A 25018-nucleotide genomic window follows, 5' to 3' on the forward strand; every position below is an offset into this window, starting at 1 on the left:
AAAAGGCACCGTTCATTGCAGAGAATGCTGCTCTTTTATGCCATCTCTACTCCTGGTAACAACTTACCCTGGTTTCTTTTCAAGGACCACATGAGAGCAAACCACCTTCTCCACAAGCAACAAGTGTCTACTTACCAACTGTACTGGGACAAGACCAAGCGGCTCATGGCTGGTCTCAGGCAGACACTACTAGTTGGTTTCATGAAGGTTTTGAAGAAACGTAGAGCTATTAAGCTGCTTCTGAGTTTCACCACAGTTTGCTGCCAATGCACCAACTCTCCTTAGCATCAGCTTTCCTACGTGCCCTGTGTAAATGCAGAGGACACTAGTCTTCCCAGGGGCTTTGGAGGCACCAGGAAGATCTGCTTGTATTCTTCCTCCTCTCCCTCCTTCCTCCCCTTCATCATCATCATCATCATTGCTGACATTGATTAAGCACTTACTATGTGCCCAGCACTCTATGATTTTCTGCATATTTAAACCTCACAGCAATCTTATGAGTAGCTACCATCAAGTCATTTTTTCAGGTGATGAGGAGCCTGTCTCAAGGCCACACAATGAGGAGCCGAGTCTGGGTAAAACACAGGTCTAAAATTTAACTCCAGAGAATGTGTTCTTAACTACAAAGCTAGGCTCTTGCCTTAAAGGATTTACTATGGGGCATAGGATCATGGAACAATGGGCCAGATGTATGGATCTAAGATAAGCTTGTGTTTACATAAAGTCATAGGGTGGAGATTTAGAGGTTCTTAATCTGGGGTCCATAGACTTCTGAGTGTCTAAAAATAGATTTTTGGAGGCTTTGTAATCCCCTAAAATAGTAGTCAGCAAATTTGTTATGAAAGCACCAGAGAGTTAACTATTTCAGACTGAACTATGGTCTCTGAAACAAACACTCATCTCATCTCACCTGTGGTTGTACAAAAAGAGCCACAGACAATACACGAATGAATGGGCAAGGCTGTGATACAATAAACCTTTATTTACAAAAACAGGCTCTAAAATAGTACGCAAATTCTACGTGCATATTTATTTTTATTGCTGTTATTAGAAGATCTATAGTTTTCCACAGATGGTTAAAAACTGGTCTAAATGGTCTCCAAGCCCTCTAAACTTCAATTTCCAAGATTCTGAGATTCTACATTCCTTTTAAATTACCACTCTCCTAGACAGTCTTCCCCTTCAGCGAGTCCATTTGGTGGCTTCTGCTCTGAACTCTTACGTGGACTAGAACCGCTGTCTGTTGAGAAGGAAGCATTACCACTCCAGCCTTCCCTGGCCAGATGATACCGGCCAAGACACAAGCACACTCCAGCCTGGAAGACAGCAGCTCAGTCCTACACGAGCAAGTCTGAGGTTCGCTGAGGATTTCTCCTCTCCCCACTCGCTGTGTGCCACTCGGCCTTCTCCGCAGAAAGGACTCCCTTGTCCTGCTTTGCAGTTTGGGTTCCAGGCGTCATCCAGGTCTGCCCAGGGTGTGGAGGGATGTGTTGGCCTGACGCATCTCCGCATCTGCTCAGGGGCCCTCTCCTAAGGAAACAGGGTCCTTTCTCTCAGGATTCCGCAGCTTCATGAGTTAGAGCATCTAATTTACTGCCTGCCATGACAAGGACATGAACCTTAACCCTGCCTTCCACTCCCCGTGACTTGTCTTCCCCTAGCTAGGCTCTTTAGGTGGAGATTGCTGCTGATATTCCACCGTCTCCACCACAGAGCCCGATTCCATGTTTTGCACGCGTCTTTTAGGTTATCAGCGCTGAGATCCCCGCTACCGCTACAGCCAGTTTTAAATTCTTACATCACTTCTGAAATCAAAATAATGGTTATCAGGTCTACTTGAATCAAATGCAGAATCAACTGCTTTAAATTTTAGGAAAAAAAGATATATTAAAATAAGATAGAACAAATGATATGAATCATGATGTGATTGCATTTATATTCCAGGTTTCTGAGCATGGAGAATGGGGGATAGGGGAAGAAGCAGGAGAAAAAAAAAAAGAGAAAGAAACGACAGAGGAGAGTGAAACAAAACTAATGAAGAAACAGAGCAGGAAGCGACGGCTGCTGTTAGTAGCTAGCCTAGCAATACCGAGGCTGATATTCAGTGTCTTTAGGAGGCGTCTGTTTCTCACAGCAGGAGCCCCAAAGAAGGAAAATAAACCAGCAAATGGAAGTAACGGGAATAGAAACCGGCTAGCCAGTGCCCGTGGAGACTGTATCCTGCGTGTGTCACATCAGGGCCAGCGTCAGCGGCTCTGAAATGAGATCAGCAACCCGACCTCCGGCGCTGACTGCACCTCCAACTAACCTTGCAGCTCAGCCCTAATGAGCAAGTTCATCTGACAGCAGCAGGCGCCCCGGAAGACGGAATGGATCGGGGAGCCTGGGTCCTGTCCTGGCATCTCGCTATGGGACCTTGGTTGGCCAAGCCCCGTGCCTCAGTTTCCCCATTTGTCAGATGTGAATAAGAATTCCTTGTTCTGCTTGCTTCCCGAGGGCCTTAGGGAGATGGACAGTTATATACATACTTGGATGAGTATAAAATACCAGATAAATGTAAAACGGACCTTGTTCTTTTTACTTAACAGGATAATGGGTCGGTGGGGGGTGGGGACGACGGCACCCTGCACAGAAGGCTTGGCGGCCCAGTGAGGTGTCGCTTTCTCCCCGCTGTCCGGCCGAGGATTATCACTGCTTTCTCGGTGCCTTCAGACACGCTTCTCCCCTTCAGAAACGCCGAAGGAGGAAAATGCTATTCTGCCGCTGTAATCTGTCACCCTTGCTGCCTGAGCAAGACGTGCACAGACAGTTTAGTAATTAAGCTTTTCAACACGGCATCATAAAGTTTTATCCCGGCAAAGCCTATATTTATCAGCTAACAAGTATTCAATCACCCCGCTGCTCAAGCCGTTTCTCACTTGAATATGCTCCTTTCAAAACAGAGCAGCCCTCCTCGGCTGGCGTGATTAATAAACGCCCTTGTTTGGAAATACCGTGGTGCGGCGTGGTCCTGCGGGCTGACACACAGACACCTTGGCAACTGTTCCGAACGGTGCTGACCCCTGTTTTCCAGGGAGCCTGCCACCTTAGCCCTGGGTCTCTTAGGGTGCCTGGCCATCTGCGTTTCACGGCCTCTGGGATGGCTTCGAGCACAGGATAACCCCACATCCGCTGCATTTCTGCGGGGAAGGGGTAAATGAAAATGAAGAGCGCGAACGTTTGATACATTTTTTACTTCCTATTTGAGCATCAGGGGATTGGCCTCTCCTATCAGAGACATATCTAAATGTAAAATGAGTCTTCAAAGTGATTAAAACAGCAGTGTAACAATGATCTACGTACAGAATTATTAGGGTAACAAAACGAATAGCTATTAAAAGTCATCAGAAATGGCTTAGAGGAGTTCTGTCTTTATGTATCCCACTCCACCCTTATAAATTGTTTTTTTTCTCTCTCTTCTTTGGAGGACATACATTCATGAGACAAACATAATAGTGTTCTTAAAGCTTCAGGATGGTATCAGTCAAATGACTCCAGAATTATATTAAAAACAAAATAGTTAATACACTTGAATGACTCTTCTATCATATTTCAAGATAAAGCCAAAATAAAAACAAATGTCAATCAAATGGGGTCTAAATGATGAAAGAAGTCTCAATATTTTTTATCATAGCATAGCAGAGATCACATTAATTTCCCTCTTTCTTTCCCTGTTTTCAAAAATAAGTGACATTAACTACATGTAGGCATCTCTGTTTTTCATCAATTGATTGCTAAAAGGACACATATAACATTCTATAGGATCATAAAGCCCACTTTGTAGCCACATAAGCAAGTTCTGCCCATGCCTGTACATGTGTATGTCTAATTAGAGGGTGTGCAAGTGTGAAATTTAGGTTATTACCAAGATAAAAAGTTTTTTGTTGAACTTTTCTTAGTTTGAGAGGCTATACCAATTTTTTCCCCTTTCAAAATCATAATATAGAACTCGCCATTTCGCTTTTTAAATTAGCAACAGGTAGCTTGTTTGGAAGGCTGGGGATCAATTTCTCTCCAGCCAGCAGGTCACTGGGTTGTCACTGAAGCATGTGACAATCACTAAGTTGGCAAATATTGAACTATTTGAAGTGCATTTATTTTCTGGTTCAGTACATTTTTGGGGGGTTGCATTAAATTCATTAAACTTGATCCAGTCTAAGTGTCACAGCACGTACTGGACACACATAAAAGTAACAGCAGCAGCTCTAAGAGATAATGAAAGGTAAAGATCAATATATTTTCTCTCAGTTTCTATTTAATTTTTACTTGTCATAATAAGACTGGATTTTTTTTTTTAAGTTAAAAAGTACTGTGTGACTTAGAAAGTCAAGTTGAATCTGGTTATTTTCTTCATCAGTCAAGTTGCCCTCCAAACTGTGACCCTAGAGACAAGGACATATACAACCTACAATTCAGCATCATTTAATAACTTGGAGAGAAATGAGAAACAGAAATGACACTGTTAGTCACAGTTTGCAGGAAATTCATCGTCCAGCAGTTTGCAGAAATACTGAACCAAGAGCATACTTGAAGTTTAAAAACGGGCCTTTGATAATGATTTTTCTTTATTTGGAGGCAGAATTTTCAAAAGAATAATAAAGGTTTGGGAACATGAACAGTTACTTTGATTTGACATAATTTTTTGGGAGGGTCATTTGTTATTCTTAAGCTCTGCTTTTCCTCCATCAAGGAGTAGTCATGGCAACTCAGAAAGGTGGCAAAAGGTGTAAGGTTCAAGGAACTTTTATTCTAGCCTGGGTTGTAACTATCAAAATTATAAAATCAATTTTATACTCCATATAAAAAAAATGACAAGTGAAGAACAATTTTTCTGTAATTTCTCTCAACAAAATGGAAAACAAAGCAATCAATAACAGGAAATTGTGAAAACAAAAACCCAAAGTACATGTGGAAGATAAGAATACAGGCACTAAATAGACTTATCGGGGTGATCACTTCAGAAGTTATATAAATGTCTGATTACTATGTTGCACACTTTAAACTAATATAATACTGTATGTCAGCTGCAATTGAAAATTAAAAAAAAAGAATTACAGGTACTAAATATGATTCTTTAAAGCTTCCAGAACACACAAGGCAGAAGTGATGCAGCCATCGAAATTGGAATGAGTGAATCCGTCTCCTCCACACACAAGGAGAGGTTTCAGATGAAGGGTCATTTGGCCAGGAGAGTTGGTAACAGCATTTGTAACCTGAAAAAGTTAAAAAAAACACACAAAAGGGTTGGGGTATTGCAATTGACATCCTGTGCTCTACTGTGCTACCATGTCAACACCCACCTGGGGAAGGCTTCTCTACCTGGAGAAATCAAGATGTCTCAAAGGAGCAAAGAAAATAAAAAACGAGACCCCCTATTCTCCCCTTCATCCAAGTGTTTACACTGACATTCTTACATGTTTACATTTTCAATTATTTGATAATCTGAAGTGTGTTGAACTTCAAAATTAGTAGCTCGTGATATGCTCAATTAATTGAAAGTACAGTGATTTATTTTATAAGAAGGAAATGATATTCAAGGAATCATTCACTGATTATCAAGTCCCTGCTAAGTGCCAGCCAAGGTGGGTAGAAAAGAGATTTAAGGGCTGTGTCCTTAAGGAATCTGCAGTTCAGCATGACTGCTGGCACTTAACAGTGACTAAGGGCTAAGACAGAGTGAAGGAGAGGGTGCCATGGGAACACAAGGGTGGGGGCCCAACCCAGCACACCGGGACAGGGAAAGCTTCAAAGAGGGGTAGGTGACTGGTCATTTCATTTGAGTTCTGATGGATGCATAAAAGTTTGTTAGTCAAGGAAACAGAGATAGGGCTTTCCAAAGGGAAGGAGCAACACTAGTAAATGTCCATAGTCTCCAGGGCTGAGTCATCTGACATAACTGTGCCCTTTGACCAACATCTCCTCATTTCCCCCTCTCACTAGCTCCTAGCAATCATCATTCTACTCTCTGCTTTTATGAGCTTGACTATTTTAGATTCCACACATAAGTGAGATCATGCTGTATTTGGTATTTGTCATTCCATAGCTGATAATCTTGAAATCAGCAGAAAAGATCTTTGAGTGGCTAAAACAGACAGCACCTCGTACAGGCCCTGGAGGACAGACTTGGGCTCTCAGTCAGAGATTTTACACTCCGGCTTTAGATGGAATTTTAACAAGTCAAGATTATTTGATTGTCAGTGAAGCACTAAGGGAGGAAGAACACTGTTAGGTTCCCATATAAATGGTGAACTTCAGAATGTGACAACTGATAGGCTGGGGCCATTTAGTGAAGGGACAAATAACTTTCTGGCTCTTAATATGCCCCAAGAAGGCCAGCTTATTAATTTTCCTGTAATCATTAATGTTCATGAGAATGGTCCCAATATTCAAGAATCAGTTCTAATCTGCATGAAGTATTCATTGGTAGCATTACTTGAGCGCTCACTGATACTGAACGCTTTACGCGCACACCCCATTTAATTCACACAGCAACCCTACGAGGCGGTTCCTCATGCTCATTTCATACACGAGGAAGCTGAAACTCAGAAAGATTGTTACTTGTCAAGGATGGAAAGCTAAGAGGCGAAGAAAAAGGAATTCAAACAGAGCAGGCTGACTCTGCAACTCACATTTCCAACACTTTGAGAAATATTTCCATAAAGACTGGATTTAAAATGTCCAGACTAACCAAAGCAAACTACAGAGTCAGCACAGTTCCTATCAAACTACTAATGATGTATTTCAGTGTAATATATAAAAAACACATACTTGGTTATTCAGATGACCAATATATATTTTTCATATGTATCTGGTCTTTCTCCACAACTCCTGACTCACAGCTCCCAAAACCCTTAGAATTTCTTAAGTGTTGAGAGTGATAAAGTTGCCTCTTGTTATGTTAATGAGGGGACTTTGGGGAAAGTAAAATAATTAAGGATACGGGCTGGTTGCTAGTGTGTGGAGCCAACCTTGTGATTAGAGGGTTGGTATTTTCAGTTCTTACTTGCCCGGAGACCCACCTCCAGGGAGGGGACAGGGGCTGGAGATGGAGTTCAATCATTAGTCTTGTAGGACTAAACTCTTAACCTGTGGATTCTGATGCTATCTCTGGGTAGATAGTGTCAGAACTGAGTTGAGTTCTTGGACACCCTGATGGTGTCTGAGAGTTGTTTGTTAGTTTGGGGGGACCTCCCTCAATGTTGGAATTGGTACCAGTACCTATTTAGAGAGTCACATAGTTTTGTGCACCTAGAAGATTTATATAAATGAAATCACTCATTCATATATATATGTATGTGTGTGTATATATCTATCTATCTATATACACACACATATATGCACACACGTGTGTCTATATATGTATAATTTTTTAAATAAAACAAAAATGTTTGATAGTCACAGCTTTATGCATCTGGAAAATTCACATGAATGGGATAACTCATTTATACATTTATATATATATATATGTGTGTGTGTCTATCTATGTATAATTTATACACACACGCACAAAAATCTCCATTTGTGGTCAAGTTTTGACACATTCCAGTTGATACCCCTGTATGGATGAGCCATGGCACTATTAAACATTACATAAGTATTAAGGAGGAGGCAGTTTAAGGGAAAAAGTTCTGCCCAAGGGTGAGCTGGTAATTTATCGGTGCTGTGTAATTTCATTTGATGGGTGGTAAATGCCAGATGCCACATCACGTGACTGGAAAACTGGGTCACTGATTAGCCAGCCTGCAGTTTGGATGAAATCAATCTCTCTGCATTTAGGTGGAATCACCCATTTTGCAATTACCCAATGAGGAAAATATGAAAACACGAAGTGTGTGTTGGCAAGCTCCTTCACCCAAGTGAAGTAGAGAGCCCTGCCGTGGCGGAGCACGTAATTGTCGAAGCCACAATCTCTCACAATAACGCAGCCTTTGGCTATGCTTCCAGCCACAGTGAGGAACCACAGCTCAATGACTGTGTTTAAAAGAGATGTCAGGGCTGAAACAACCCCTGGGAAATCCAGGTTGCTTCTGCTCACATGTGTGTCAGGGCTGGTTAAAAAGAGCTCTCGCTGCAGAAGCTCATGCCGAGGGGTCGCTAATGTACTATTTCTACACACTCAGGGGATGATTGGACTGAACATAAAAATTCAAAGCAGAAAAAGCAGTTTTATTTCTAAGCCATTTAAAGCCACATGAATGTATTCTGTAACTTCTCTCCACCTGCAGAATACAATGCAAACTCCTCGGCTCCATGGGAAGGCCTTTCATAGCCAGCTCTGACTTCCATTCAAGCCTCATCTCCAGCCACTTCACTCACATGTCCCACCTACATTCAGACTAAGGTTCTTCAAACACCCTTCTTTGTTGTTCTTCTGTGACTCTGAACAAGTCATTCCGCTTGGCGATGTTGTATTGTTCCCTCTCTTTTTTGCCAAGTAAATTGCTCTTCCTTTAAGAACCAGTACAAATGTCACCTGCTCTGAGGTCTTCTTGCTCTTCCAGGCAGGGGAAGAGCCTTTTCAGCATGCTATTTATATCCATTATGTGACTTGCTGTTTTGCACTGTAATTATGTCCATTCCTGTCCTCCATCCTAAACTGCATGCTCTGAAGAGTAGGGACTGTGATGCACTGATCATCATATGGAAGGCTGAGAATGGTGGCCAGCCCCTATTAAGTGTACAATAAATGTTTATTGAGTTAAAAGAAAAGCCCCCACCAGAATATTGTATATACAGTCAAATGAATGTCTTCACAGGGAACCATCTACACAAAAAGTGTTATTTAGAGGCTCCCACAAAGCTGGTAGAAGCTTAAATGGGAGAGAAATAGGGTTTATAAGGCTCTCAATAATGATGGAGGACTGTCTTCTTGTCTCGGATCATGAACTACTTTATGTGAAAATCTACTACATCATGTATTAAGTTGAACTACACAAACTTGCTGATTCTACAGGTAAGAAATGGTAAAATATTGTCAATTTTATATGGTTTAATAGTTTTTTTTGTATCATGATTATTAATTGTAAAAGCTTATGCAAAAAAAGTTCCTTTGGTGTGAGAATGAAATTAAAAATGAAAAGAGGGGTGCAGACAAGTAGGCTGATGGGTATTTCCAGAAAATGATAGCTGATAATTAGCAAAAAATTCAGTGACACACAAGACAATGGGCATTCTTTCTTTGATACCTGTGCTGATAGCCGAAGCTTGCCCTGGGACTGTCAGATATCTACCCATATAGACCAATCTTATTGGTTTGGTCTATAGAATGACTGTATTTTAGGCTGACCACTTCTATTTGGCCATCCAGCCCATGATTGGGTTACTTAACACCAACCTTTCTGAAATATGGCACTAAGTGATATTCAAGTGAACGAGGCAAGAGTCAAGGTCTCATAAATTCTATTCCTAGATGTGCAATTCATTTGCGAGAACTTGAACAAGCTATGAACAACCAGGTTAAGGCTACATCTCCTCACTTGTTATGGATGTAAATTATACTGCATTTCATTGAGTCTAAGGCACCGTCAATTGGAAGAGGCATCAATATTTTATGTACCAAAGAGAGAGAAAAATTGGTGTCAACATGGTATAAAGCCTTATTTATACTTAATAGAGTAGTTCTTTTAAACCTATTTACATGTAGATCTTTTGCAAACATAAAAAGGAAATAAAAGAGGAATATGTTGGTTAAGCCTTTCCTAGAACCTCTTCGCATTCAGAGTTTGACTTCTGTGCGGCACTTTCTAACCCAGAGTTGTTGGCGTCCACGCTCTATCCCCCCCACAGTCTGTCCTCTGTGCGGCCCAGAACACTGGTAATGCAGCATTTCTCACAAGACGGCTCCACTGAACTGTCCTTTCCAAGGGTTTCTTCCAAGTCACTGACACCTATTCTGTAAGTTCTGATTGTGCACTTTTTCTTCCATGGGGAAGAAAAGTTTTCAGATGGCAACTGGGACTCATATTCTTTTCTCCTTAAATAATTTGTTAATTTAAATATCAACAGTTTTCAGTGATGGTCCTACTGTTAGGCCACTGGAAATAACCAAGTTGAGATGTGTGAAAAACGACATCCTGGCTGTCTCCTGGTATATGCTGACTGGATGGCATCTTACAATTCACGAAATATGGCAAGTATTAAATAGGGGAAAGGGAGAAGCATAGTAAATACATAGTAAATACATCGCAAATCAAAAGATCATGAGTGGTAAGATCCTTCAAGGAGGGCACTTTCTGGTAATAACATCTGGTGCCAGGACTTCTACTATCTTTAGGATTGCTGGTTTAAACCTTCCATTTTCTCAGTGCAACCAAATGAGCAGCCTCAGGTGAAACTGACAGAGACAGACTGGTTATCAGAGAATCAATTTGTTCATTTACAAAAGTAAATGTACCGATTCCAGAACCAAGTCTGGTTGCCTCCCTGACCATTCATCTTAGTAGGCAAATTTCCTCAACTGTATCATAGATTATAGGAGTGACACAGGTTGGCCATCTCCTGACAGACATCACTAATCAATTGTGGCATTCTTTCCCACTGAGCCCAGAAGTGGCCTCAGCATCCTTCTTACTTCATTGCTCCAGGCAGCCACTACCAATCAATTGGAGGTGGCACTTGAGAGAAATCCTATATACCAATCCTGGGTTAGAAGATTGCAGAGCAAACACGTAATTAGAAATAAGGGAATTAAGTATTCTTTACTGAGTTTTTATTCTTTTTTCCCATTAAGCCAGGATAGTCTGATGCATTGCCTTTCTCCAAACCAGAGTCATGTCAATGCAAAGAATTAGGATCACATCAGGAGCCGTTTCTTCTAGATGACGCTAGGTAACCTTCCAATAACCTCCCTCCAGATCACTGCCCTTCCATAGGTCACATAGGGGCTTCGGCTGCCATGTTGAAAAGAAAATACAGGTATTCTGGTTACACCCATAGTTCTACAAAATTGCACACTAAAAATATCAGGGCTTGTGGGGAAAAGAGAGTTGGGGCAGATGACTCAAAACTTATGGAACTTTAAACTAAGCATTAACAAAAACAGTAAACATCATGGTTGAGTGAGTAGCACAATTAACATCCTCCCAGGCTCTGCATCTAGCTACATGGTCCGTCCTTTGCAGCCTAACCTCTGGGTTTTGTGTTTTCTCCTTTGAGATGTAGGACCCGGAGGCAGTTGGTTTTAAAAGAGACTATTTTGATCTGCATTGAGAATATGACCCAGGATGTAGTCTTCTTCATCAATCCATCATTTTAGTAAAGGGAAAATGTCTTTGTGGTTTTTTTCATCAGCACTTGCACCACTGCTGACGAATTTAACCTGATGGAAAACTCAGCAGTTCTTAAGGCCACTGAAACAGCCACCACTTGCTCTAAAAGAAGGCATCTCTGGACATTTTCAGTTTTTTTCATAAGAGTTTCATACTTGCTGAGGCTTTATCTTGCTTGTGAGAAAACTTAACCTGATCACTTGGAAACATAAAGCTGTATGAAACCAAAATAATTCCTCCATAATACTGATCTGTTTCTCAATCGTGTATGAGATAATTCACATTAAAAAAACAAAACCCAAGGTGTTGTAAAATACAGATATTCTGGTTACAACCATAGTTCTATAAAATTGCACACTAAAAATATCAGGGCTTGTGGGAAAAAGAGAGCTGCGACAGATGACTCAAAACTTATGGAACTTTGAGCCAAGCATTAACAAAAACAGTAAACATCATGGTAGAGTGAGTAGCACAATTAATTCTCCCAGGCTCTCCGTTCAGCTACATGGTCCGTCTTTGCCTAGCCTCTGGGACTGTAGGTATTTTACTGCTTTCTTGTGTTCCACCACTTTCCCAAGGGTCACTTTCTTTAGCCTTGAGTATGCCTGAGTCTTGAAAGCAGATGGAGATGTCTAAGCCATCACTTGTGCTTTTGAGACTCACACGGCATCTTTTTTTAATTAATTTTGTAAAAATTAATTTTAATGTCTGAAGGCGACTCTTAAATTGTCCTGGGTTCCAGGGAAATCTTACTGTCTCCTAGCTGCACATTACCTTGATTGGGGCCCACTCTGAGTAATAGTCTCCCGCGCTGGCATTTCCCCAGCCCACTGTGCGTGTGAGGCACCGACCACACGGGCAGTGTGAGCAGCTGGGAAGCCACCACGGTATGGAGCTGAATCATCCGTTTCCTCACCGCCTCTATTCGGCTGCCAGTGTAAACCTGAGCCCCGGCCATGGGACATAAACAGCAGAAATGGAGTATTTGGTTAACTTATTCTTTTATAGCCCCTATGCAAAGCTCAAAGGAAGTGGTTCCCAAAAGTCAATCTATGGCGAGAAGAGAAAAATAAGGAGAATTATGAGCTTTGTTATGGGGCTAAATGTATCCTATTTATATATTTGTTTTGAGGGTATATCTTTACTTTTATTTTTTTGTCATTCTTTTCATTAAATTCTTGTGGCTGTGTTTTTGCTTTTTAAGTGCTTAACTGCAGAATAGAACGATAGCGATATTCTATCGGCTCTCAAAACATTTAGAGGGATTTTACTGGTCCATGATCTAAAAACGCTTCAAACCACTGCACTGAGACATGGCTCTTGACGAGGGTGAGAGCGGAGTCTTTGTCAGCCTGAGGAGTGTTTTCCATAAAGACAGGGTGTGGGCAGGAGCAGCAAAGGCTGGCTTTAAAAATCCAGCAGTAATCTCAGGTAACACTGGGCAACATTCGTTTGGACTTGGTGAGTGAATGAGTAGAATAAAAAAGAATAAAATCTTACGGTAAACTTATTTCCCAGAAACATGCACAACGCCTCTTCTCTGCAAATATTAATTCAGATAGAACCAGAATCTGGGGTACCAAAATTTCTCTTCGTTCACCTGTGGCTAAATACTCCGGTGGTAATCATAAAAGGTGTGGTGAAAAATAGGGATTTGAGGGAAAAGACTTAATTAAATGTGGAATCATGTACCTAGAGGGTAAACGTGGTTTGTATCGGTTCTCATATATATCTCATTCTTACCGTATCCCCAAGGCATCTATCTCTGCCTGTTTTCCAAACAAGGAGAAATGTAAGTAAATGAAGGGAAGACCAGAACTTACACTAATGTCAATGGAAGTGTCTGTCTGCATATTTATAGACAGGGAACTAGTCCAGGCACTTTGAAAAAGATGGGACTTCAACAGATAACTGGATAGAGAAGATGTTGTACATATATGCAATGGAATACTACTCGGCCATAACAAAGGATGAAATACTGCCCTTAGCGACAACATGGATGGATCTTGAACTAAGTCAGACAAAAAAAGTCGAGAACCATAGGATTCCACTCATATGTGGGATATAAAATTAAAAGCAACAAATGAACAAACAAGAAAAACAAACAGAAACTCAGACACAGACAACAGTGTGGTGGTTACCAGAGGGAAAGGAGTGGGGGAGGTAGAAAAGGGTAAACAGGGTCAAATACATGGGGACAGAAGGAAATTTGACTTTGAGTGGTGAACACACAACACGATATACAGATAAGGTATTATAGAATTGTACACTGGAAATCTGTATAATTTTATTAACTAATGTCACCCCAATAAACTTAATAAAATTTTTTAAAAAGGTGGGACTTCACTATTGTATCAATAATGAAAAATCCTATCGACCCCTAAGCAAATTCCCATGATACAGGAGAGGAAGGTCTGAGAAATGAAAGTTGAATATGGACTTTTTTTTAAGAGTACAAAATGTTTTCTATTGGCTAAATTAAAAATGTAATGTTCCTATTTCTTTTATTTTTAAAAAAATCTCTCTGGGATTTGATGCAAATGCAATAAAATGTTGCTGATTCCTCTACACTTAACTCACCACATTGCATATGGTAAGAGATATTGTACGTTTAAAGGCCTTTATGAGCAAAGCTATGAGGGTCGCAGCTCATTCATTTTTGTACTCCCAGCAGCTGTTACTCCCTTATATATAGTTAATGTTGAATAAATGTTTGCTCAAAGAATGTATGCACACGGGCCAAAACAACACCACCACAAACTTTTTTAAAACTTTTGAAAGTTTTAAATTCTTAGTGTTCAAATGGTCTTTAAATGTAGTGGAATTTTTTTTCCTTTATGAAAATAAATTTTTCTTTTTCTTCCTGAATTGCCAAGTTGTTAGCCTCCTCTTATTTTATCACTTGCAACACCTTACCATTCTAACTCAGTTCTTGAGCAGCTCTGTCCAGGAGACATCTTGTGTATTCTGATACCCATAACCCTTACTCTGACACTTATATCATCACTCCTGGAAAGCTGAATTCTCTGCCTGTAGCTCACCTTTTATAGGCTGCAGGCAAAAACAACAGGAATATTTGAATCACCCCGAATTTCAAATAGGAAGTGAAGATAGTTTCTTACTCAGATAATTCACCCTCATCTCATAAAATGCCATTGTGAGGAATACCTTGAAAAGTGTGTAAAATATAATTAGATGAATGTGTATGTGTGAGTGTCCATGTGTACATATGATAGGATATACAGATGTTTGCCATTATTTCAAAAGATGGGGAGACCATAGTGACACAGTCCATGCTATTTCCATAGCTTACGGCAAAGCTGCAGTAAACCTACACAGACAAAAAGTTTAAATAATCATTTAAATAATTTTTTTTTCTCTGGGAGATGGTAAATACAAAGCTATAGGTGTTAGAGAAAAAAACAAATTTTCTAGGTGACCTAGCCAATTTATGATGACTATATCTTTTTAAAATTCTTTCTTAGAGCCAGCAGGTGTGGATCAGTGGTTGAGCATCAACCTAGGATCCAGAAGATCGTGGTTTGATTCCTGGTCAGGGCATATGCCCGGGTTGCGGGCTAGATCCCCAGTCAGGGGCCTGCAGGAGGCAGCCAATCAATGACTCTCATGGTTGATGTTTCTATCTCTCTCTCCTCCTTTCCTCTCTCTGAAATCAATAAAGATATATTTTTAAAAAATTTCTTTCTTAGAATAGTCAAACTCTCTATGCTCAGATTTTTGTGGCATAGCCAGAATCATATACACATGGAATACATTTGTTACATTGTTAGGCAAAGTGATGATCAGGATTATTTCTTAACCATACATCGCATATTAGTGAAGATAAGTGATATTCAGAACTGGGATAATAATGATAAATTAGGAGTGCTGATTTTTACCATTTAATTGATTTTTAGGTATATTTTTGTAAAAATATTGTACGTCTTTTGGCCACTGGTGTTTGAGACTCTCAGTCCTATATTATGTTGTTACAGTCCTTATTATTCATAAAGAGCTTAATCAACACATGGGTGTTTTTCTGCAGAGATGGTACATTTTTAATTGGTTCTTATGTGTTATGTTTATCATCTCATCTCGCCGCTGTTCTACTCATCTCTCCAGTGTTCAATTATATTTAATGGTGATTTCATAAACCCGGTTCTTTGTTGTGCGTTAGGGAAAGGTTTGCTTGTATTGTGGGTTCCTGGCTACAGACAGAGCTCTGTCTCTGATGCTATAACGAGCTGCTATAAAATCACTGTTGGTTGGAATAACCTAGGTGTGAAGAAAGTGATGTGGTTTGGTCAATTCTCAGTGGAGCTTTTCAGTTTATTGGTATTTGTCTATTCCACTTGAATAAACCATTGGGTAGATGCAGGCAGAATGTGCCACAAATCATTTATATGATCCATGGAGCAGCTTTAGTGGGCTCAAACTGCCAAAGACATACATTGCTGAAATTGTATATTCAGTTGCTGAAGTCTATATTGAATCCATTTAGATCCGGTCTATCTTTTAACGTCTTGAAAACACTGGAGCAGTCTATTCTGATGAGGATTTGTTCAGAACAAGCACACAATAAAGAAAGAGATACTGTTTCCTCTAGTACGGCTGCAGTAGCAACGGACAAAACAATAGTCGCATTACATCCCCCTGTAGAGTTTTTCATTTAATAGAAAATTGTTCTGTCCTTCAGCAAGTTTTAGTATATTCATTCATTAACCCTTCCAATATCTGTTGTGTTCCCAGCAGTTGCCGAGCACTGTGTAAGGTGAGAAGGGTCAGAAACCAGTTCCTAGCCATAAGGTGATTTAACAGAGTGGAATCCTTTTGTTTTCACCTAAATGTAAATGTTGCACAACAATCTCTTAAAGAATCCAACTGTTTGGGATCCTAGGATGCAGAGGGCAAAAAATGCTTTTGATTGTGAGTCTACAGATAATCCTGAAATCATCTTTCCTACTCAACTGAGCCTCATCAGGCCTTCTCCCCCATTTAACTTATAGCTGCTTAATTTCCTGCTAATTCAATCTTTCTTCATGCCTTCTCCCATTCTCTTTCCCTTTTTGACCACCCAGAAGCATGGTCATTATTTCTTTCTGGTTCTCATTCATGTTGAACGAACCTAACAACTTTTTGTTTGGGCTGCGCAATTATGGCAGAAAGATTGCAACCATTTTGATCTTCGGGTCTGGAAACAACCTTCTTTCTACTTCTAATACTGTGAAAATAAAAGGATCAATGCTTGTGCTCCTCAGAGAGACGATAATGGAGGACAACAAACAAGTGGTTTTAAATCAGCTTAACCAAGGTATAATTTATATACAGTAAAATGCATCCTATGTGTAACTCTTCCATAAATTTTGACCAAGTACACAGCTGTGCAAACTACCACTATAAACAATACAGGGAACATTTCCATCAACACCTCCTCACTTCCCACAAATTCCCCTTGCCCCTTTGTAATTAATTCTCTCCTCCCAATCATAGCCCCTGGCACCCTCTGATCAGTTTTCTGCCCCCATAGTTTTTCTTACTCCAGAAAGCCACACAAAGAGAATAATATAATACCTAGTCTTTGAGTCTGACTTCCTTCACTTAGATAATGCTTGAGAGTCACTCATGCCATTGCAAATATTTGTAGTTTATTTCATTTTATTACTGCATAGTCTTCCTTTATGGATGTATAACAGTTTGTTCATTTACCAGGGAATGAATTCAGGCTATTTCCAGTTTGGGGCAATTACTAATAAAGCTGCTGTGAACATTTGCAAGTAGGGTTTATGTGGATACATGTCCTTATTTCTCTTGGATAAATCCCTAAGAGTGGGGTTGCTGGGTCATATGGTAAATGTATATTTAATTTTGTAAGAAAAGATGAAACTGTGAAAGGGGCTTTGCCATTTTGCATTCCCACCGTGACCTGTGAGAATTTCAGTTGCTACACAAGCTTGCTGGTATTTGGGATCTTGAGTTTTTCATCTGCGCCATTCTAGTAGGTGTGCCATGGTATGTCGTTGTAGTTTTAATTTATAATTAATTTCCTAATGACTAATGATGTGCAGCATTTTTATAGCCATACACATGTCATAACATAAAATTTTCCTTTACCAATAGGCACTGGCAAACACTTACCTGCTTTCTGTCTCCATGAATTTGCCTGTTCTGGATATTTTGTGTCTGGTTTCTTTCACTCAGCACAATGTTTTCAAGGTTCATCCATGTCATGGCATATATCAGTACTACTTCATTGGTTGTTTTTTTTTTTGTTCTTCAAATGTTTAATATGTGCATTTTTACATAATTTCCCATGGGTCTTGTTATTAGACATATGTTAAACACATTTCCCATGTAATGATTGATTTTTAAAAACTGAGGTCAATTCAGTTCTTTTTATGGTTGAATAATATTCCATTTTATGGATATACCATATTTTGTTTATCCATTCATCAGCTGATGGACGATTAGTTTTTTCCACCTTTGGCTATTGTGATAGTGCTGCTATAAATACTTGTGTACACAGTTTTGGTTGAACACATGTTTTCAATGCTTTTGGGTATAGATCTAAGAGTGGAACAGCTTCATCATGTTGTAATTCTATGTTTAAGTTATTGAGAAACTGTCAAACTGTTTACTATCTGAATCATTTTTATATTTCCAACAAGGTACAAGAATTCCAGTTTCTCTACATCCTCAACAGCACTTGTTCTTTTACTTTTTCTTTCCTTTTCTTTCTTTAATTATAGCCATCCTAGTGGGTGTGAAATAATATCTCATTGTGGCTTTAATTTGCATTTTCCTAATGCTAAATGACATTGGGCATCTTTTTGTGTGCGTGTTGACCATTTGTAGCTCTTCTTTGGAGAAATGTCTATTCAAGTCTTTTGCCTATTAAAAAATTTTTAAAAAAATATGCTGTACACTTGAAACCAATACAAAATAATATTGAAAGTAAACTGTAATCGAAAAAATAAAAATGAAAATAAAAAGTAAAGTGAAGTATTGTTTCAAATATTTTGCCCATTTTAAAATAATTGGGCCATTTTTTTTCTTATTACTGATTTGTGAGAGTTCTTTATATATTCTGGATACCAGTCTTTTATCAGATATATGTCTTTGCAAACATTTTCTCTAAATTTGTGGCTTATCTTTTCATTTTCTTTACAGTGTCTTTCAAAGCCATTCCTTTTCATTTTGACCAAGCCCAATTTATCAATTTATTCTTTTATGGCTTATGTTTTTTTGTGTCCTAGCTAAGAAATGTTTGCCAAACCCATGAGCATAAAGATTTTCTTCCATGTTTTCATCTAGAAGATTTCTAGTTTAAAGTTTTCCATAGGCCTATGATCTATGTTAAGTTGATTTGTGTATACTGAGTGCAACATGGGCTTTTGAATCTAAAGTGACAGCTTCCAATTTCTATTTTGCCATTTATTAGCTGCATAACATTAAGCAAAACATTCAACCTGAACCTCAGTTTCCTCCTTTAAAGCAAAGATAGCAATATTTACTTCCTGACCTACCAGAATTGTGAGGATCAGATGAAAAAAAGTATAAAAGCTCTTTCTAAAATCAGAGTATAAATGTTAACTACTATTATTTCAAGCTGACAGCAGCAAAAGTGATAATATAAGAATGTGTCATAATTGGGAGAAAGCTGGAACTCAAACAATTACCAGCAGTAGAGTGAGGTGTTTAAAAGCACTAGCTTTTAAATAGAACTGTGTTTGAATTCCAGTTTTGCCACTTTCTGTGGAAGAATCTCACATGAGGTACTGAGTTCTCTAATTCTCAACTTCCTCACCCATGCAATGGGGAAGGGGTATAAGCTCCATAGGGTGGATGGAGGGTGAAGGGAGTTACATACAAAGCCCAGTGAGCTACACAGAGTAGGGGGTTAATAAATGGAATTTTTGAGACAGAGAACATATACATATATATACTCTCAAATAAAATGATGTAGGCTGTCATGGTTTATAGAAGTGCTATAACAGATGATAGCAAAGACCAAGGTGAAAAGAAGGAATGTACCCTGCCCTCTTCTGCCTCTGGGAAAGTACACAGGTTGTTGGAACATCATTCCAGCATCATTCCCTTTGCTTGTCTGACTTCTTGTAGCTCAAGGAGCAGACATCTTTTAGGAAGCTGTTTATTACCACTTCCTCTGAAATCTGCCCTTTGTTCACACAGTACGTCGTGTACACCATATTGCGATTGTCTGTTGATTGGCTGGCCTTGCTGATTATGTGGAAAACTCCTTGGAGAAAAGGAGCTGTCTTTGAGTCTTTAGAATCTGGTATAATGTCTAACACACAGTGGGAGCTCAATAGATGTGTGTTAAATGAAACGATCAATATATATTATTAATTTCTAGTGTGGGTATAAATGGCTTTTGTCAACTGAACTTTTTCTATTTGCTAGGTTTATACCATAATACTGATCTCTAAGTAGACCAAGTAGACTTACCTTTTATGTAACAGTGTTAGAATAGGGCCTATTTCTCTTATGGTGTCCATGCCCATATAATAACTTCCATCATCCAGTTTTCAGTAGTAATATTGGGTATAAATGAATATATGTAACATTTGTTCAGGAAAGATAACACAGACTCCTTTTTAAAGTTTTCTATAAAGCAGTGCTGTTCAAAATAATTCGTTCTTCTAAACAAGTGTGTGATACTGACTACATGACAAGGTAAGTCTCATGAATACTTGAATAAAATGATTTAATTAAATGTATATGTGTTAAAATGTTTAACACCTCATATAATATGGGATTTTGTGAAAAGGGGCAATATCTTCCCATAAAACTTTAATGAAACTATGACTTTACATCCCTAATTCAGTGATCAGAATTTCTCAGGTGATGATCTCACACATACGTAGCTACCTTATAATAAGCTGAAGTAACAAGTTAATTATGTGCCAGTGACAAAGAGATGGGAGATTACTCAATGGAGTTCGTAAGACTGACACCTGTTAGATTTCCTGCTGTTGATGGATTGGGTCATACCATAGTCCACTGATCCCAAAAGGCCTGTTTTGGCTCTTCATGGTTTACTGTAAATTTATGGCACGGCACATAGGCAAGAGTGTTCATGGCCATAATTTCATGCCAGGAAGTGTTGACTCATGGCATAAATGTACTAAATTTGCCAATCACTGGAAAATGTGCAAGTTGGTTTAGGAATGAATGGCAAGAAGCTAAAAAATCTATAAGCTTAAAAAAAAATCCAAGTGAGAAGAGTTGCTTGTGTCCACAGGGATCTACTATTTTCATCTCACTCTGTCCTTTTATTACTCAACAGTCCCTGTGGTATGACTGAATGTCATAGCTTTTGGCATTGAATCAGTCCTTCTGAAACATCCCTGTCCAGAACTATCTGCATATGTGAAACAGAAAAAAGAGAGGAACTAAAAAGAGAAGAGAGTATGAAAAAAGAAAAGGTGGGGCAGCATATGGGCATGAAGAGAGGAAATCAATGAAAGAGACCCACAGAGCTAAGCTGCTAAGAAATGGCCATGGAAGCCCCTTCACCTGCCACCTTTCCTCCTTCTCCTCTTGCTCCCACTACTTAGTGATATTTATTGAAAACTTGCTTTGTTCTTGTGTTTGTAGTAAATGTTTTCTGTGTTCTCTCATTAGTTTTAACCACTAACTCTACCATGTAGGTTCATTTGTTACCATTTACAGATTGGGCCCCTGAGGCTTAGAGTTGCCGTCTACCTTGCTCAAAGGCATTCGGAGAGCCAAGGTTTGAACCAACACGTCTGACTCCAAAATCCAAGTTCATAATCACAGCACATTACTAAAAATCCAGGAATTACAAACACAAATGTGGGAGAAAAGTCATAGGACTAGTGGCAGAAGGACCAAAAAAAAGCATGATTTTATTGTGGGAATAAACTACTAAACAACATAACTAATGTACTTTAACTCATAAACACAATTGATTACTGTCTTTCAGATACTTCTCTTAGAAGACCATGTGTTTAAATCCATAATGATGCACTGGGCGATGTCTTTTAGGGGTACCAGCTTTGAACTGCTTTTAGATTCAGCTTACCAGTCACATTAAAACAGATAAATACAAACAGCTATATTTCCTTAGTTGCATCTATAAAAACATTTGAAAAAATGTCAAGGTTGACCATCCATTTTATTAAAAATATTTAAGTCCAAATGACTTTGGTTGTTTCTAAAACATGACATTCAAGGTCAGATTGCAATGATCTGATCCAACTGACAATATGCCGAAGAATTGTGCGTCAGGCTCTGAAAGAGATGCCCCCATCCTGCTGAAAGAAGGGGGCAGCTTACGAGGTGGCTGATTACTTTGAAAGGGACAGTCCTTTGGCTGTATAATTTTGGCAAATTCCTACAATCAGTCACTGCTTTCCAGTCTCTACCTTCCTACAGGAAGAGAATGACGAAGATATAGCAGAATGTGAATAAGAAAGAAAAAATGAAATTATCAATCACCATCTGGCCTTCCAATGCTGAAATCAGACGTAATTACTGAAAATTAATCTTATGAGGGAATGATGTAAACATGTGGGTGGTCGCAGGCTTTCCTCTGTACCCTCTCTCCTCCCCCACCACACACAGATCTCTACGGGAAATTCTGAGCATATTTCCTGCTTTCTCTTTGTTCTAACTCCTGGGTAGTTCTGTGCCATCCGAGGTTTTCAGGTGAAGACCTGAGGAAGCGAAAATGGGGAATTTGCATTGAAAAGGGCAAAGGTTTACTTGTCTAAGAAGGGAGAAAAAAAAAGAATCAAGTCAAAAGTGGAGCATGTGAATGGGAGGCTGGTGAGAGAAGACAGGAGAAGAGACGCCCCCCAAGGCTGACTGTCGAGTCAGCTGCGTGGGGAATTAAGCCTTAAGGGTGCAAAGAAATTTGATGGAGCGTCCAGAGTGGGACATACAGTGAAGAGAACAGAGACTTAAGAAGTATGGCTGGGGATGAAAGGTTTTGAATGTTCTTTAAAGTTCTATAAAACATACTAGTAAAAATTTGAATTACTTTCCATTCCTTTTGTTTGGTGAACTGTGTTTCTTCGCAACACAAGACTGGGACATGAGGAGCCCTTGATTTATTGAGGTGACAGTAGTATGACTTTTACAGCAGGTGTCCTGAATGCTGCATTTATGGGAGGACTTTAGGCTGCTTATAAATTCCATAATTGTATGCAATTTTGTGTTTATATGTACTTGTATATTTTGAAATAATGAGAATTTTCATGTTCATAGCTTTTATCAGATTCATAAACAGTTCATGATCCTTTTTCTTAAAAAATATGAAAGGACTACCATTTGAGGGAGAGAAGGTACAGTCTCAGGGCAAAAGACCAAATGAAGAAATGTAACTATAGAAGATAACTGATTTCTAATTCTACAGCAAAAGCTGAATGTGCTAGTCCAAATCTATTATTTTGGCCCAAGATACCAATGCATTCATTTGTCACCTCCCTTTCCTCTTTCCTATCCCTCTAAATTCCCCTCCTGTTCTCCTTTGTATTTGAAAATACATTTAGTGATTTTTGAAAAATAATCCATAGATGTGCAAATAAAGTGAAGAAAAGGGCCACTGACAGGGAAAATTAAACTCTCAAGCAAATGAGACATATCCTATAGTTTGAGAAAACATCATGATAGACCCTGAAACAAAAGAAAGCACAGCAAATAGTAGCAGTGAGAGCATTACAGTTATCAAACTGATTACATGTCCCCTGTCAAGGTACCTGGGATGGCAGTTTCAGTTATTACTCTTCTGCTCAGAGGATTAACATATCATACTTGTTACAGAAACCTTAATTCAATGTATCACAGCAGGGGCATCAAGCTATATTAACTGGATAAACATTTAAATTATGGAGGGCAAATAGCTGCAAAAGGGAGGAACCGAGAACCACAGAAAATCTGCCATTGCTTTGCTGTTTGTTTGTACCACCTACTCAAATGTTTCATTCAAACCCCAAATGGGAGGCACAGAGCAGCTCCCAAGTCTTTCAGACACACCTCTTCATCTGCTTCTTTCCTCCTGTAGGAGCAGGACCCACAAGAATGCACCGTTATTTTACCCACGGCAAAAAATTCAATTTAATGTCTTAGGAGAGGCCTTGGGCAAACAGCAGCCTCTAGGGTTCTATGGGCAGAGTACTAGCCATGTCACAGGCATTTGTTACATGCTTATTGAATAAATGAGTAGCCAAATGAACAAATGGAATATCTTTCACCTTCCTGCTGCCAATGTGGTGCGTGACATTGGAGGCAGCCCTGGGAATGAGAGAGCAACATAGGGAACAAGAAACTGCCTCTCCCACACAACACTCCCTTACTTTTTGCAGACAGCAGGCACTTCCTTTGCATGGCTTGAGCCTTAAAGGACTGCTGCTCTCCCCAGAGGTTTTTTGAAGGGAGCAGGAGATTCTGCCTCATAAAGAATAATGGGGAGAGTATCCTAGATTATCCAGGTGAACCCAATGCAATTGCAAGAGTCCTTAAGGAACAAGTGAGGGAGGAGGACAGGTCAGAGTGATGTAATATGAAAACGACTTGACCCGCTGTTGCTGGCTCTGAAGGTGGTGGAAGGGACCACAAGCCAAGGAATGTGGGCAGCTTTGTAAAAGGTAAGAACATGGATTCTCTCCTAGAACCGACACAGAAAGAAGCACAGCCTTGCTGTCACCTTGATTTTAGTGAGACCCATCTTGAACTCCAGAATTGTAAGCTAATAAATTTATGTTGTTTTAAGCTACTGAACTTGTGGTAATAAGAAACAGGGTCAGCGAAGAGGAAACAGAGGGCCAGTGAAAAGGGGTGAAGGACTCAAGAGGCAGGTGGACTGGTTTTGTGATAACTAGCCAACGGACCTTGGGGAATTTATTTCGTGTTTTCTAGGCTTTGTTTTTCCCAGTGGGGTAGTGGGTCAGAACCAACCTCTAAGGCCACTTTTGATAGTAAGTGAAATCACACCTTAGAATGGCCCAGGTCCCGGCCTGCGGCACTGTGGATGCTCATCACTGCTCTCTCCCACTCTCTCCTTCCCACCCTTCACAGTCACTGGGTGCCAGGACACAGGGCAGGGTTCTCAAAAAAAAAAAAAAAGGAAAATGAATGTAGATAAAATGAGGGTTTGAAGGTCACAGAGAGAAGAAAGGAAGGGGCAGAGCGTAAAAAAATAGAAGACAGTTTGGGTGGAGCAGGACAGGGGAGGCGGAAAAGGAAGGGAACACAGGGTGGGACCCAGGCTGGAAAAAATATGGGTGGAATTTCCCCTGCAAGGGGACGGTACTGCTAATCAGAAATGAGAAAAACGTCAAAATCAGTAGTTTGTTCCTCTTTTTTTTTTTTGCCTTTGTTTCTACACCATCCTTCCCTTCCGTTTAAGCACCATATTAGACCATATTCCTACACAAACATTTATGAGTTATCAAAGGGAGCTCGTGTGTTATGGATGGCAAGGGAAGAGGGGTGCACATATTTATGTCACATTTCAAAGGTTAAGTTGGACCTTTTGAAAACATTGAAGAAATATTCTCTTGGGAATAATAATTGAAAGCTAACAGTAAAATGCTATTAAGTCTCTGAACCTGTCATTACTTCTTTTTCTAAGGTGATATGAGAGACTATCTCTATCTATCTGTCATCTGTCATCTATCTATCTATCATCGCACAATGTAGGTAAGATCTCTACCATCAATGACAAC

General features: G+C 39.6%; 1 protein-coding gene across 2 annotated transcripts in view; it reads right to left on the reverse strand.

Moving 5' to 3' along the window:
* Positions 1-962: 962 nt before the first annotated feature.
* RNLS (renalase, FAD dependent amine oxidase) overlaps positions 963-25018 on the reverse strand; it is a 212366-nt gene continuing 188310 nt past the window's right edge. For both annotated transcript variants that reach the window (XM_087824429.1, XM_087824428.1), the window contains one exon: positions 963-5252. In XM_087824429.1, coding sequence (XP_087680555.1) covers positions 5100-5252 — 153 coding nt within the window. In that variant the 3' untranslated portion in view covers positions 963-5099. The remainder of the gene's footprint in view (positions 5253-25018) is intronic.

The sequence above is a fragment of the Miniopterus natalensis genome, chromosome 14 (assembly GCF_054644295.1).
Source record: "Miniopterus natalensis isolate mMinNat1 chromosome 14, mMinNat1.hap1, whole genome shotgun sequence".
NCBI classification, from domain to species: domain Eukaryota; kingdom Metazoa; phylum Chordata; class Mammalia; order Chiroptera; family Miniopteridae; genus Miniopterus; species Miniopterus natalensis.